This window comes from Mytilus edulis, chromosome 3 (genome assembly GCF_963676685.1).
Source record: "Mytilus edulis chromosome 3, xbMytEdul2.2, whole genome shotgun sequence".
Lineage (NCBI taxonomy): Eukaryota > Metazoa > Mollusca > Bivalvia > Mytilida > Mytilidae > Mytilus > Mytilus edulis.
Genome location: NC_092346.1, coordinates 15,841,372 through 15,855,307, shown reverse-complemented (window position 1 = coordinate 15,855,307; position 13,936 = coordinate 15,841,372). Strand labels below are relative to the sequence as shown.

The 13,936-nt window shown below is 34.4% G+C and overlaps 1 protein-coding gene across 1 annotated transcript; it reads right to left on the bottom strand.

Moving 5' to 3' along the window:
- Nucleotides 1-6,250: 6,250 nt before the first annotated feature.
- On the bottom strand, nucleotides 6,251-12,594 carry LOC139515891 (protein sll1483-like). The gene is made up of 5 exons (XM_071305644.1): nucleotides 12,381-12,594; nucleotides 10,536-10,753; nucleotides 9,082-9,271; nucleotides 7,878-8,090; nucleotides 6,251-6,485 (listed from the first exon to the last, which is right to left on the bottom strand). The coding sequence occupies exons 1-5, from the start codon at nucleotides 12,526-12,528 to the stop codon at nucleotides 6,364-6,366; spliced, it is 891 nt and encodes a 296-aa protein (XP_071161745.1). The 5' UTR covers nucleotides 12,529-12,594; the 3' UTR covers nucleotides 6,251-6,363.
- Nucleotides 12,595-13,936: the final 1,342 nt, after the last annotated feature.

The window sequence follows — 13,936 nt, the reverse complement described above, 5'->3', positions numbered from 1 at the left end:
CTCACTCTTCTGTAAAAATTCGATTTTTCCAAAAGATATGATATGAGTAGGCAGGGCCGTAACTACTTATGAGGCAGGGGAGGCAACTGCACAGGGGAGGCAAACTGCAAGGGGAGGCAAACTGCAGTTGCCTCTCCTGAATTTTTTGCACCATTTTTTTTAAAGTAATAAAATGAAATATTGACAATATGTACAAGAAGAGCTTGAATTTATATCATAAACAACACAAGTTTACAGTTTTAACAGTGTTATCATGATACATGATATATCTGTCATTGTCTGGATTTTTGATTGATAGTGAACCGTTTCAGTATCTGTATTTTTTCGTGTGGCAGTCCGTCTGTTATTCAGTATTCGTACGAGAACACATATGAAACTTTGCTTTCGATAATGTTGAATAAAACCTAACTATTCACATTCATTTAGGGGCTCAATTAGGCAGAGGAAATTCACTTTGTATTGTGATTCTTTTATGATATCGAAAATTCGTTACCGGCTGAATCAGTTGTTGGATCATTTTTTAACATCTCCCGATCATACTAGAACAATATGGTCAATGCCTTAGTTACTTAGTTAAACACTCCCATTCGTTGTAGCAAGTATATACTAGTATAGAAAGTCCCTGGTTGTAGTTTATACATGTCTGTCCAGCTTTCAACAATATTGAAATTCAAGGTCCTCGATAAAAAAAATAATATCTTGCGCTCTATGATCTTGCTTTATATGTTTTTTCAACTTACCAGTTTGATTTCTTACAAAAATATCTTTAAATACAGATAATAATTGTTTGCATAAAAATTGCTTCCAGTATCCAGCAATACTGATGTTTCTTAAAGAAAGGAAATCGAAGAAAAACGGGTAATTTTTACGGCCACCGATTTTATTAAGAAAAAAATCCGCGGTCACATTGTATTTAATGTTAATAATTATAGGTCAAAGTACGGCATTCAAGCCGTAGCCCTTGCTCAACCCGAACAGCAATCTCAGATTGTTTTTGCATAAAATTGCTTCCAGGTTCAAGCAATACTGATGTTTCTTAAAGTAAGGAAATCGAAGGAAAACGGGTAATTTTTAGCCATGTTACTGAGAGAGAAAAAAAAAAATCGGCGGATTTGGGGTAGCCTCAATCGGCGGCCCCCAAACCCCTGCCTCCCCTGAATTCGAATCCTAGTTACGGCCCTGGTAGGCATTCATATTTTTCCGCAAAAACAATCTTTCATGCAAAGTTACCGGTTCTTGTCGGGAATGTCGCAAAACGTTTTTTGAGATATTCTTCCGCATGCTTTGACACAATTTTTTGGTACGTGTGCATAGATATTTTCAATGAGTGTTTACTTAAGAATTGAATGCTTCTTTTTGTAACTTCATTGGGGTGTAAAAGCGTTGACCGAAGTACATTTTGAATGAGCGCGGAAGCGCTTCATATTAAAAATATGCGCACGGTCAACGCTTTTACAACCCTATGAAGTTACAAAAAGAAGCATTCAATACTTATAATTACATTTTTTTAGCAATGATCATGAAAACACGAATTTTATTATTGTTTTATTTAATTCACCTGTGCACTTTATTGTGGGACCACGTGTTATCATGAATGAAAAGTTTTATTGAGCAATGCAAGTGCTTACGGAATAACACGTGATGTGCAGTTGTAAATGCTGTTTTGTTCCGAGGTTGGAAAGTTCCGGGCGGAAAAAAACCTGACTAGCCGAAAAGTTCCTTATGAACTTATTAACCAGTTACTTTGTTCTTCCTCTGGTTTAAAAGTTCCACCGGAACAATGTGACTAGTTGAAAAGTTCCAACGGAACATATAAACTAGTTAGAAAGTTCCTTTTTTCCAAATTAGTCAAAACCGAAACTTACAAACTAGCCCAAAAGTTCCAACGGAACTTATCAACCAGTCACAAAGTTCCATTTGGAGAATTGATGCAAAGTAAAAGTGCAACATATTATATTTGAACCTTTCAAAGGGAAACCAGGATACTGATTACAAAAGTCACAAGGAACTTATCAACTAGTCAAAAAGTTCCACTTTGGCAAATTAGTCAAAACCAGAACTAACAAACTAGCCCAAAAGGTCCAACAGAACTTATTTACCAGTCACAAAGTTCCATTTGGAGAATTGATGCAAAGTAAAATAACGGAATAAGTTCTAATTTATTGTTATACATTAATTTGAAATTGATATTTTTAAAAGTACCTACATGAGAATGCAACTTATTCCGTTTTATGTGAGCTATGAAATACAAATTAAATTTTGCTAACTAGTTGTTCTGTTCAGTCAGAACTATTCAACTATAGCTACATTGTTCCGGGACTTTTCAACTAGCTACTTTTTCTCGGAATTTTTCGACTGCACTCGGAATGAAACAACTAGTTGGAAAGTTAAAACGGAACGAAATAACTAGTTGAAAAGTTCCGCCGGAACAAAGTAACTGACGGAACATAGTGGCTGTTAGCCAATCAGAATAAAGTATCATAATGTACTTTCGCAAATTTACAGATCTAACATTGTTGGGTTGATGTTTAGACGAGTTGTATATATATTTATTTTGCTTTCGCAAATTTTCGCAAATTTTTTGTTCTTCCCTCGCCGGGATTCGAACCCATGCTACTGAGATATCGTGACACCAAATCGCCTGCACTGTAGCCATCCCGCTAGACCACACGACCACCTGGGCTTCACAATAATAAAGCTTTTGGTGGCTGTGTGTTACCTTTCCTCGTCAGTTTTAATCTAGGGTCGTACTACAGTACATGATATATAAGGCATGGAGATGTTAGTGTTACAGATCAGCTCAATTATGTATAGTAAAGGATTCTACAAGTTAATGCAAGATACAGTCACAGAAAATAATTATATTTATAAGTACGTCTGAGTCAGTGACAACTCTACAACAGATTTATCCTTCGGATCACCAGCAATGATGGTAATACATGGCTGTGTACATTATGTATATACTACTCGTCTAAACATCACCCCAACAATGTTAGATCTGTAAATTTGCTTTCGCAAATTTTTTGTTCTTCCCTCGCCGGGATTCGAACCCGTGCTACTGAGATATCGTGACACCAAATCGCCTGCACTGTAGCCGTCCCGCTAGACCACAGGACCAAGCTTTCGGTGACCGGGTGTTACCTTTCACGTCAGTTTAACCTAGCGTCGTACTACAGTAAATGATATATAAGGCATATATTAAACGACAAAACATTTCCATATTATTAATTTCTGTTCTAAACAAAAACATTTTATCAGTATTCATTGAAGAGATGTATTTATAACAAACAATAAGGAATGCTTTTTTGCACTCGTAAACATCCGCGTAGTTATCATTTATATAGATCGGTTAAAAACCCAAAACGAATATAACGTAATGGAAATCTAGGCGATAGCAATACCCCGGAATGCCCTCACGGTCATTCGCTGTAAAAAAAAAAGTACAAAGTGAACTAAACGGTACGTGTATAGTTTTAAAATATCTCAACTTGTTCAATTCGTTCGTGTATAAAACAACGTATTTAATTTTAACAAAAGAAATCTCTGTATTACTGAAAAATTATTATACCAGAGTTTTCGATATCTCAAAGGACATCATTCGCTAATATAAATAAACAGCCAGACATCTTAATATACATTTTTGTTGTCGGGACGTACAAGTACCCGTCCACGTCCACTTGTATTTTTATCCATCCGATGAGTTAAGCCTTTTTCACCTGATTTCTATATTTCGTATGTTGTACTGTTATACCACTGTCCCATTTAGGGGGTGGAAACTCGCTTACATGTTTAACACCGCCACATTCTGTATTTATGTGTTTGTCCAAAGTCAGGATCCTGTAATTCAGTGGTTGTCGTTTATTTATGTGTTACATATTTGTTTTTCGTTCATTTTCTGTACATAGATTAGGCAGTTTTTTTTTTCTTGTTTAAATTGTTTTACCTTGTCATTTCGGGGCCTTTTATAGCTGACTATGCGGTATGGGCTTTGTTTATTGTTGAAGTCCGTACAGTGACCTATAATTGTTAATTTCTAAGTCATTTGATCTCTTGTGGAGAGTTGTCTCATTGACATCAAACCACATCTTATTCTTTATATCTTATACGTCCGGTATTTTACATCCAATCGTTAATGGTAATATTCTTTACAAAGCACAAATATGTCGGCATTCACAGCCAAACCTATAAACAGACAACTAGTATCAAAAAGGGATATAGTTACAATACTGATGTCAGGTCATTTAAGATTTTGGTATTACTATTGATTCAATCATAAGGTCTTTACATCGGAAATATACACATTTATTTTAAAACCAGTTTTTGGCATGATAGGGGTTGTGCATGTTCTTCTCATATATTTTATGATGGTATGGTACTTACCAACTAACGAGAGGGATTATGCTTGATTTTCATATGATGAAGACATAATCTTCAGATCAGTTTAATAAGGGTCTGGAGATGGCATGTCAGTAACTGCTAGTACTGTCCTTTGTTAATTTAATCATTAGAACATTTCTTTTGTTTCATATACTTACATCGGACTAGGACTTCTTGTAAACTGAGTTTTACTGTGCGTATTGTTGTGTGTGTGTGGGTTTTTTATATATACATTGGCTAGAGGTACATGTATAGAGGGAGGATGAGATCTTCTCTAAACATGTTGAACCCTGCCGCATTTTTCCGACTGTCCCAATTCAGGAGCCTCTGGCCTTTGTTAGTCTTTTATGATTTTAATATTAGTTCATTTATATGTTTTGGAGTTTAGTATTGCGTCCATTATTACTGAAAAAGTACACATTTTTGTTTAGGGGCCAGCTGAAAAACGCTTTCGGTACGGATTTTCTTGCTGTGTTGACCTATTTGTGGCCTCCGGCGGCTGTGTTGACCCATTTGTGGCCTCCGGCGACTGTTTTGTTCTTTGGTGGGGTTGTTGTCTCTCTGACATATTCCGCATTTCCATTCTCAATTTTGGAGAACAACTAATAACTTGTTCTTAATCTGTTACAGCGCCGTCTATGGTGATGGATAAGGTTATTTGCTCGAAAAATAAGTTACGCATTCTGTATGTGCTTGTCCCAATTCAGGAGCCTGTTTACTGTTATTTGTTGCTGTATATTTTTTTCCGATTGTTGATGTGTACATAATGATTTAGCTGCCGTTAGTTTGTTTGAATGTGTTTACCTTTGTCATGTAGGAGCATTTGATAGTTTTATTTTTGATATACGAGTCTTGCCCATTGTTGAAGTGTACTGCGTTTTGACATGACTTTTATTTTTGAAGGCTGTACGGTGACCTATAGTTGATGACGTCTACTTCTTTTGGACTCTTTTAAAATTTCTCATTGGCAATAACACCGCATCTTCTTAAGTAATCTTATGTCCATTTGTATTTACGATACTAATCAAACTTCAAGTATGATAGTGTTTTTGGGATCTCAACATTAGATTAACTTATAACACCCTCGATATATCCTCGTGTGCCAAGTCGTGAATCTTTCGGCTAATATACACTATCATTATATTTTTCGTTATTCGTAGACCTGGTTTTGATGGCGGATTTTAGATTACTTTTGTTATTTCCGTTCACAACATTTATAGAACTATGATGAGGGTGTTTTTTTTAACGAACTTGACTACCCGTGAGGGTCTTGCACGGGCGGACCATCCGACTAAGAGCTATAACTTTGACTACTGATGTTGCCCTATAAGTGTCCTTTGCTTATTTTTGTTGATGGGTTGTTTGTCTTCTTTTTTCCTCTTTAGATATTCATAAGTCAATTATGGACGGGGGTTCTTATAATGATATCTGAATACTCCATTGGTTTTATCACTTCACAGTCTGAATTAGGGGAGGGTTTGGTGCCCGCAAACATGTTTAAGTTCATCACATTCTCCGTGTGCCTGTTCTAAGTCAAGAACCTGTAGTTCAGTGATTGTCGTGTTGCTGTTTTTCATATTTTTTTCGTTTATTTGGTACTAGTTAATAAATTTTCGTTTCAATAAATTAACATTATCGTCATTTTGTCATGTCAGCGCCTTTTATATAGCTTTCTATGTGGTATGGGGTTTTCTCTTAGTTAAAGGCCTTACACTAATATAAAGTTTTTAACATGTAAATCATTGGGTCTCTGGTTGAAAGTGTTCGTCTCATTGGCATATATTCATACCGCATTTCATCAATTATGTTATAAACGACGCACATTTTGAATATATGTTATCAGTATAAAAAAAAATCACATTAACGATGAATATTATAAAACAAAATAAGTTTTAATATAAATATAAAACTGTACATTCATTTCAATGAAGAATTGATGAAGAATTAAAAATGTGAATCATCCACTTCACTGCATCAAAGATTTCTTCATGGAAGAAGTGTTGATCTAAGGGAAGGTGGAATAAGAACGGTGTCGATGATATGAACAACTCCATTGGACACGGCATCATCGGCTCGAACTACAGTGGATTTTCCAACCATAACGCTTCCTATAAAGATAAAGGAGTGTCCAATCAAAAATAATTATTGGATAAATATTCACATTTATATTTCAAAATTAAATTTATATTTATTTATACCGCTGAGCTCTCAATATGCGTATTTAACACCAAATATATTACACATATTTGCAGTTTAAGACTCATGCATGCATGTTAGTAGGTATGCATATGTTACAGTAAATAGGTGAAATTAGGAATTACAAGTATTTACTGGACAATTCAATAATTACATGTACATGTAACTACTTACCAGTTTAGTAATTACATGTATTTACTGAATGTTGCAGGTATTACAGGTAATCACTGATTTTTTTGTAATTTTTACAGCTTTTTACTGATACACTAACTATATGCATTAATGTTGCTCAATTTATTTACCAATAACAATATTTATCATTTATTTAGTACAAAATATAGCTATTTTGTATATCTAATAAAGGTTGTTTTTCCAGTCTGTATCACCTACCCTGTATCGCATACCCCGTATCGCATAGCTAAACCCGTATCGCATACCCCGTATCGCATGGTAAAACCCGTATCGCATACCTTTTTTTTTTTTTTTTTTTTTACATTAAGTTTTTTGTTGTTTTTTTTGCTTAAGAAAAAATTTCCTCAAAATAGGTCATTTTTTTTAATGACGTCATTGTTTGGTATGTAACGTCACGAACGTCGAGTTTTCATATTGTATGTGACGTCACGAACATCAAGTTTGCATATTTTTTGGCACACTAAATGCAACTATGAAAAATACAAAACACTCAAATAAATACAATAATAAACAAAATATTTTTAAAACAGCAGCAGGCAAATGGTAAGGTAACCCAGGTGCTTTGTATAAGCAGTTATTTTAAGGCTTTGAACCAAGACAAAAGCAGAACTGAAGGTAACCCAGTGCTAATCTATCGGGATCAGAAAACAGTTCATATAATATAATACTCTTCTGTTGAAATATATGATAAAGGGTATAATACATGGCAAAATCCGTATCACATGCCGTATCACCCTCGACCAATATCATCCCTCGGGCCCTTGGGCTGATATTGATGTCTCGGGATGATACGACATATGATACGGATTTTGCCATGTATTATTCTCTATATATCAATAACTTTTTACACTAAATAAACATATTTGCCAATTACTATTTTTGAAAGTTTCACAGAGAAAATGGATTTTTTTTCAACTGGTTATATTTTCGAATTTCGAATTGGTAGCCATTGAAAATAAACCCTGTTCTGAGTACTTCCGTTTTTCTCACCGATATGGTTTCCGTCTCTAATCATTCTCCACACACATCGCACTTTTATACACATACTAACAAGAATACACGTACGATAAAGTATAAACAAACTTATTGGATTTTATAAATATTAAACAAACCTCCACTAATGGTGATCGTGACTGGTTTTCCTTCTACTGTTGTTGCTGACATTCCATTGGTTAATCCAGCGCTATAGAAGGTTCCAGAAACCACGTGGTATGTCAAAACGTCGGTCAAAGCTGTCTTGTTCTTTAACAGATTGGCCAATACTCCAGCGGGCAATTTTGCGAAGGCTTCGTTTGTGGGAGCAAAAAGTGTGAATGGACCATCGCCTAGAAAGAAAAAAAAACATTTTGTAAAATATATATATTGCTGGATTCAATGTTGCTTAAAGTCATATATATATAACACAATAGCGATATGAAACTGTGTCACAGCCTAGAGCATTCTTGATTCGAATTGCATATCGAAAAAGACAGAGATGCAAAATTGTAATCAACCATTTTTTTTCTTTAAAATAAAACACGATTTATTTAGAATTTATTGTACATAATCTTTTATATTTTGGGGGGATATTAGAAATTTAGATCTTAAGTTGGAACTATTGAACAGTTTGGTATTGATAAAGATTTGTACTGCAAAGGGAATATATATTTATACTGCGCTCGTTCTATTTGAGTAGTCAAAATGCGTTGACTGTATATTTCTATGTCATATACAGCCACTGACCCGATATCATTTTCCTCATGAATATTTAAATATAAATTGCCGAAATAATATTGAATTATTTGACATACGACCTCTTCAACCTGTTCTTGTTTCAAATGCATACAACGATGCGTGGAACGACTCAACATTGTTTATTTTGCAATTATTGAAAAAACATATTTAATTTGTTAATATATTTTGTTTGCAACCTATAAATCATTATGTTATATGCTTATGGTTGATATTTAAGTCCATACTCAAACGATTTCGTTCACCATCGAGTGTTGGTTTCAACAGGTAAATGAAAGTTTCATTGTGTTGTATATTTCTACGTGAGCATGATGTGAGGCCTTTTAAATGGTATTTCCCCCAATATTTAAATTAAATAAATAACCTTAACGCATTAAACAACAATTGAAAATGTTTTGTTTTTTTAGATTGCAGTATAAAGACAATACTTATAGTGCATTGACTTGACATATCAACGATATAAGGATTCGGCCTGAAACGGGAAAATATCTCGGCACAGCCTCGCATTTCCCCGTTTCTAAGCCTCATCCTTATATCGTTGATATGTCAAGTCAATGCACTTTAATTGTCTATATATATATTTACCTGAGAGGGTTTGTACGAGATCAGCGGCCTTGACAGCTGTTAGGAGAGTAGACAACATAGGATCCATTCCCACCAATCCAGTTACTGGCACCAATGGTAGAGGAAACATGACTCTATCTATAACATGGATGACACCATTGGTAGCATTCTGGTCTGGCAATACGACAGGGCTTCCTGTTGCTGTTATCACCTGTCAATTAAATACCAAATATAGTTTTTCTGTGACACAGTTTTATATTTCAATGACATAGGAAAAGAATGAAAAGTGTGCGAGACAAACGGTAGCCGACAGGTCGAACTAGTTAATCTACACGTCTGGCGTAAATACAAAATTTAACCCTGGTATCTATGATGATTTTATCTACAGTACCCCACGCCTGTCAGCACTGGGGTTTCAAGATAGAACACTGTACGTTTTACTTCTATCTCAATTGACTAGTATTCAGCAGATTCCTCTCGAAGATCGATATAGTTCTCCAACAGAAACCTGGTTTCCTCCCGACAGCTACGATATACTTGCAGCCACTATTACTAAGTTTAGGAACAGGGCCCGTATATTTAAAACCACTTAACTTAAGATAATTTTTTTTTTATCCAATTCTAAGGCAGCAACCATTTGATTTTCGGGGGGGGGGGGGGCTATGGTTTTTTTTTCTGTACAAACTTTTTTATTCGCCTTCGGCGAAGAACAATCTAATTTTTTAGCGACAAACCGAAAACAAGTTTTTTCTTTCAATTTTAGCATTACATATACTGGCAGCTGAGGGTGAAACAAACAATTTTTTTTTCTCAGGGTCCAAAACATTATTTTTTTCACCAAAAACTGGAAACAAACTTTTTTTTCCAAAAAAAAACATAGCCCCCCCCCCCCCCCCCCAGAAAATCAAATGGTTGCTGCCTAATGTTGATTTGTCGCGATCGTAGGACATGTAAAAACAATTCAGTTCTTTCGGAACAAATCTTAAAATTTACCTAAATTGCTTTATTATGCATACGGGCCCAGTAGTTGAATTATTGATGATCAAATATCGTTATATAAACAAGACGAATTAAAGTAACAAACAAAAATGAGGGAACGGCAGGAACTCTAAAAGAAGCGAGACCGGATACATCAACAGAATGAAATTCTTCTAATAGAATACATCACTCGCCATGTAAACTAAAATTGCACACTCAGTCAAAGGAACACAATCGGAAAGTAATATTTTTCTTCAATATATAATTCATATACCGATATTCTCCGCGTGTTTAGGTTCTTACATCAAATTCTGGGCTTTTTAAAATTTGTTTGTATTTCTAACTTTCGTCATGAAGTGTATACATACATGTATACAGAAAAAAAGCTTCCTGTTTTTTTTTCTTTTTCATATATAAGTTGCAAATCATACATGTATATTACTACGTGAATTTTACACACTATATAAGTGACTAATATAAAACAATCCTCTCATTACCTTTCCGCCTTGGTAAATGTTGATACGGACTTTAGCCAATGGGTTTAGTGAAGGAGCAGTCAGCTCATTGGATAGTTGTGATGAATATACTTTTCCGCTGAGGACGTGGAACTTTAGTACGTCAGCTAGCAGTTTTTTGTCCTCTTTTAACATTTTTACTACTTTAGGTGGTAATTTGCCGAAAGCATCGTCAGTTGGTCCAAACACAGTAAAGGGTCCTGAATAAAATTAAAAAAAAATATATATAAAACTACATGTTTATCAATATTTAATTTAATGTATGGTGCAATGGCATGGGGAAAAAAGACATCAGTAGGAACATTCGACATTTTAAAATCTTACGCATTATGGGTAATATTTTCAAAAGAGTACATCATTAAAAAGTTGTGATTATTCTGGTTCTCGGTACTGCGTTCCAGGTATTAGTTTATATGCTGTTATATTTGTATGTGTAACATACTGAACATTGCGATCGGGAACCAGTCTACGTTGTGATTGACTATCAACGTTCAACAGTGGGAAATTAACCAGTAACGTTATTTGTATTTTGGGGGGTACGACCAATTACATGCCCCATGGTTCTTTTGATCCTGAAAACGGCGAATTGCAACAACAACAAAAAATGAAGTCGAAAATACTATTCGAAAAAGACAGTCAAAAAAGTAACTGGTCAACATTTTACATTTTTTATTGAATTAAGATGATATAAATGTAAATAAGATGTTTAGCAGATGTGCGGTATACCCCAAGGATAAAGAAAACTCATAATTACCTAACCCAAAAAGAGACAGTCATAAAAGATTCGGTAATGGACAAGTATACATGTAAATAAACAATATGCGAAGGTCTGGATGGGGTTTACAGATTGGAGAATAATGGATAAAATGTGCAGAATAAATGGCAAAAAAATATTAGAGAATCAATCGAGGAAAGAACAATGAGGCAATAAAAAAAACCCAAAAAAAACCAATGGGGTACTAAAATAAAACGAATAGAGAATAATGAGAAAAAAATTATAAAAAATACAGAAAAAGATTAAAACAAATTTAAAGAAAACTTAAATGAAGAATCCCCATCCTGACCCTCATATGTCGAGGTCGATATCAGAATAGTTAGCTTCAGACGATGTTAATATATAAATATATATAAATGTACTTTGTTTCTTACAGAATCAGCAAAGATATGTTTTCATGAACATAAACGACAAAGCGGGAAGGGGAAACCTCCACTCTTTCTTACAATTTACACAAATAATAATATAAGAAACAAAAACCGGTAAAGAGTATTAAATTGATAATGTTAGTCTTTAAAGACCGTAAATTATATAAATTTGCATAGTGAGAACGTTCCAAAATACTTGTCGGTGTCTTTCTTTCCCTATTCCTTATGCATAAAAAGTAAAATAACAAAAATATCGAACTCCGAGAAAAATTCAAACTAAACGGAAAGTCCCCGATCAAATGACAAAATCAAAAGCTTAAACACAACAAACGAATAGATAACTGCCATATTCTTGACTTTGTACAAGCATTTTCGAAATGTAGAAAATGGTGGAGTCAACCTGGAGTCAACCTGGTTTTATGACTAGCAAACCTCTGACTTGTATGACAGTCGCATATCATTATATCGACAACAATGTGTGAACAAAACACAGAAGTACCTATTGTGTTAAAATCTTAATAACTATAAAACAAACAAATATGTGAACAAAGAAAAACAAAAGCATATAGACAAAGTGCATTAGCAGAAGCGAAAACAAGAATATAAAAGTTTACCATGAAGATAGACAATAGAACGAATAGTTTCCTGTGACCAGTTTAATTATATTTTTTGGTTTAACTTTACCTCCATTTGCAAGGGTGTCTGCTAAACCGGCCTCTGTAACAAACTCAACTAATGTTTTTGCTCCTAGTTTGGTAGCTAACTGTACTAGATTATCCCCAAGAGCAGGAATGGCCAGGCAGGCAATCAAACCAAAACAAATGAGCTTCATTGTAGTTATGTTCAGTGTTTACAGTTGACCAGTGATTCTTAGTGTCCATCTCGTCAGCACTGGCCATCATTTTTATATACAACGGTCACGAGATAAACAACTCGCGACCAGTCCACGTTTAAATCTTAAGACAGAAACAGGTGACAAGATAAAAAAAAAGTTATATAACTGACCAACATCAAGGACGTGATAAGTTTAAGGTCAAATTCATTGGCAGCTATGTTAGGTAAATGCTAGTAATGTGTTTATCTTCTTCGCAAACTTGTATCTACTTCAGTATTTAGGGTGAAACAGTACAGTCTTTTCAACTGATTTTAATATTTTGTTTCTATGTTTTACTGAAACACCACTGTCCCAGATTATAAAAGAGTTGAGCGCTCACAAACATTATGTATGTACCAGGTACTTGTTAGGAGTCTGTATTGTCGTTGGTTCATGTATGTCATATTTATATTTCGTAAATTGTTTAGTTATAAATTTGGCCGTTAGTACATGTATCTCAATTGAATTGTTTCATACTTTCATCGCGACCTATTAAAGCCGACTACTAGTATATAGTTTTGGTTTTCCTCATTATTGAAGGCCACACTGCTGTCTATAATTGCTTAATTACATTCACTTCATTTAGACTTTCGTGTATAGTTGTCTCATTGGCAATCATTCCGCATCTCCTAAGTTTTATCTTTCTACAACGAACAGATAAGCTTACCTGTTCACAAGATGTAAAGTATATCAAAAGGAATGTTGTTTGTCTTGTGGTCAAGAGTTCGAATGACCCTTTTGGTATATTTCGCCTCTCTTTGCAGTGACCAGTGAAATTTTTAGCAATGAATTAAGAATTCTATATACAGTATTTTTAATGTATAAAACTTACTTATAACTTGCTGGTTTCTATTGTAAGTTGGGACAAGGTGAAATAATAGTGTGTTTAACTCTCCCCTTACCATGTGAAATCTCCTCTAGTGGTTTTGTCGAGTATGATTCGGTCTATGCCAAAATCGACAAAATTAATTAGGATAATTTTGTCTGTTATGTTATTTCTTACACCCACTTTTTTTTCATTCGCTTTGTAATTCGCAAGCCCTTGCTGAAATACTAAAAGTTTAGTTCAGGTGTACTAACATCCATACAACAAGGCCTTGCTGAAATACTAAAAGTTTAGTTCAGGTGTACTAACATCCATACAACAAGCCCTTGCTAAAATACTAAAAGTTTAGTTCAGGTATACTAACATCCTTACAACAAATGATAATAGTTGTGCCTCCTCATTGGGTTTTTGGTTATGTGATTACTTAGCCATTTTTATAGTAAGTATTCGATTGATTACCAGACCAAATATTTCATGATTATTTGATAGTCTATGACTCCATTTTTTTAATGCAAATTTGTGATTATATGATTACTTGGT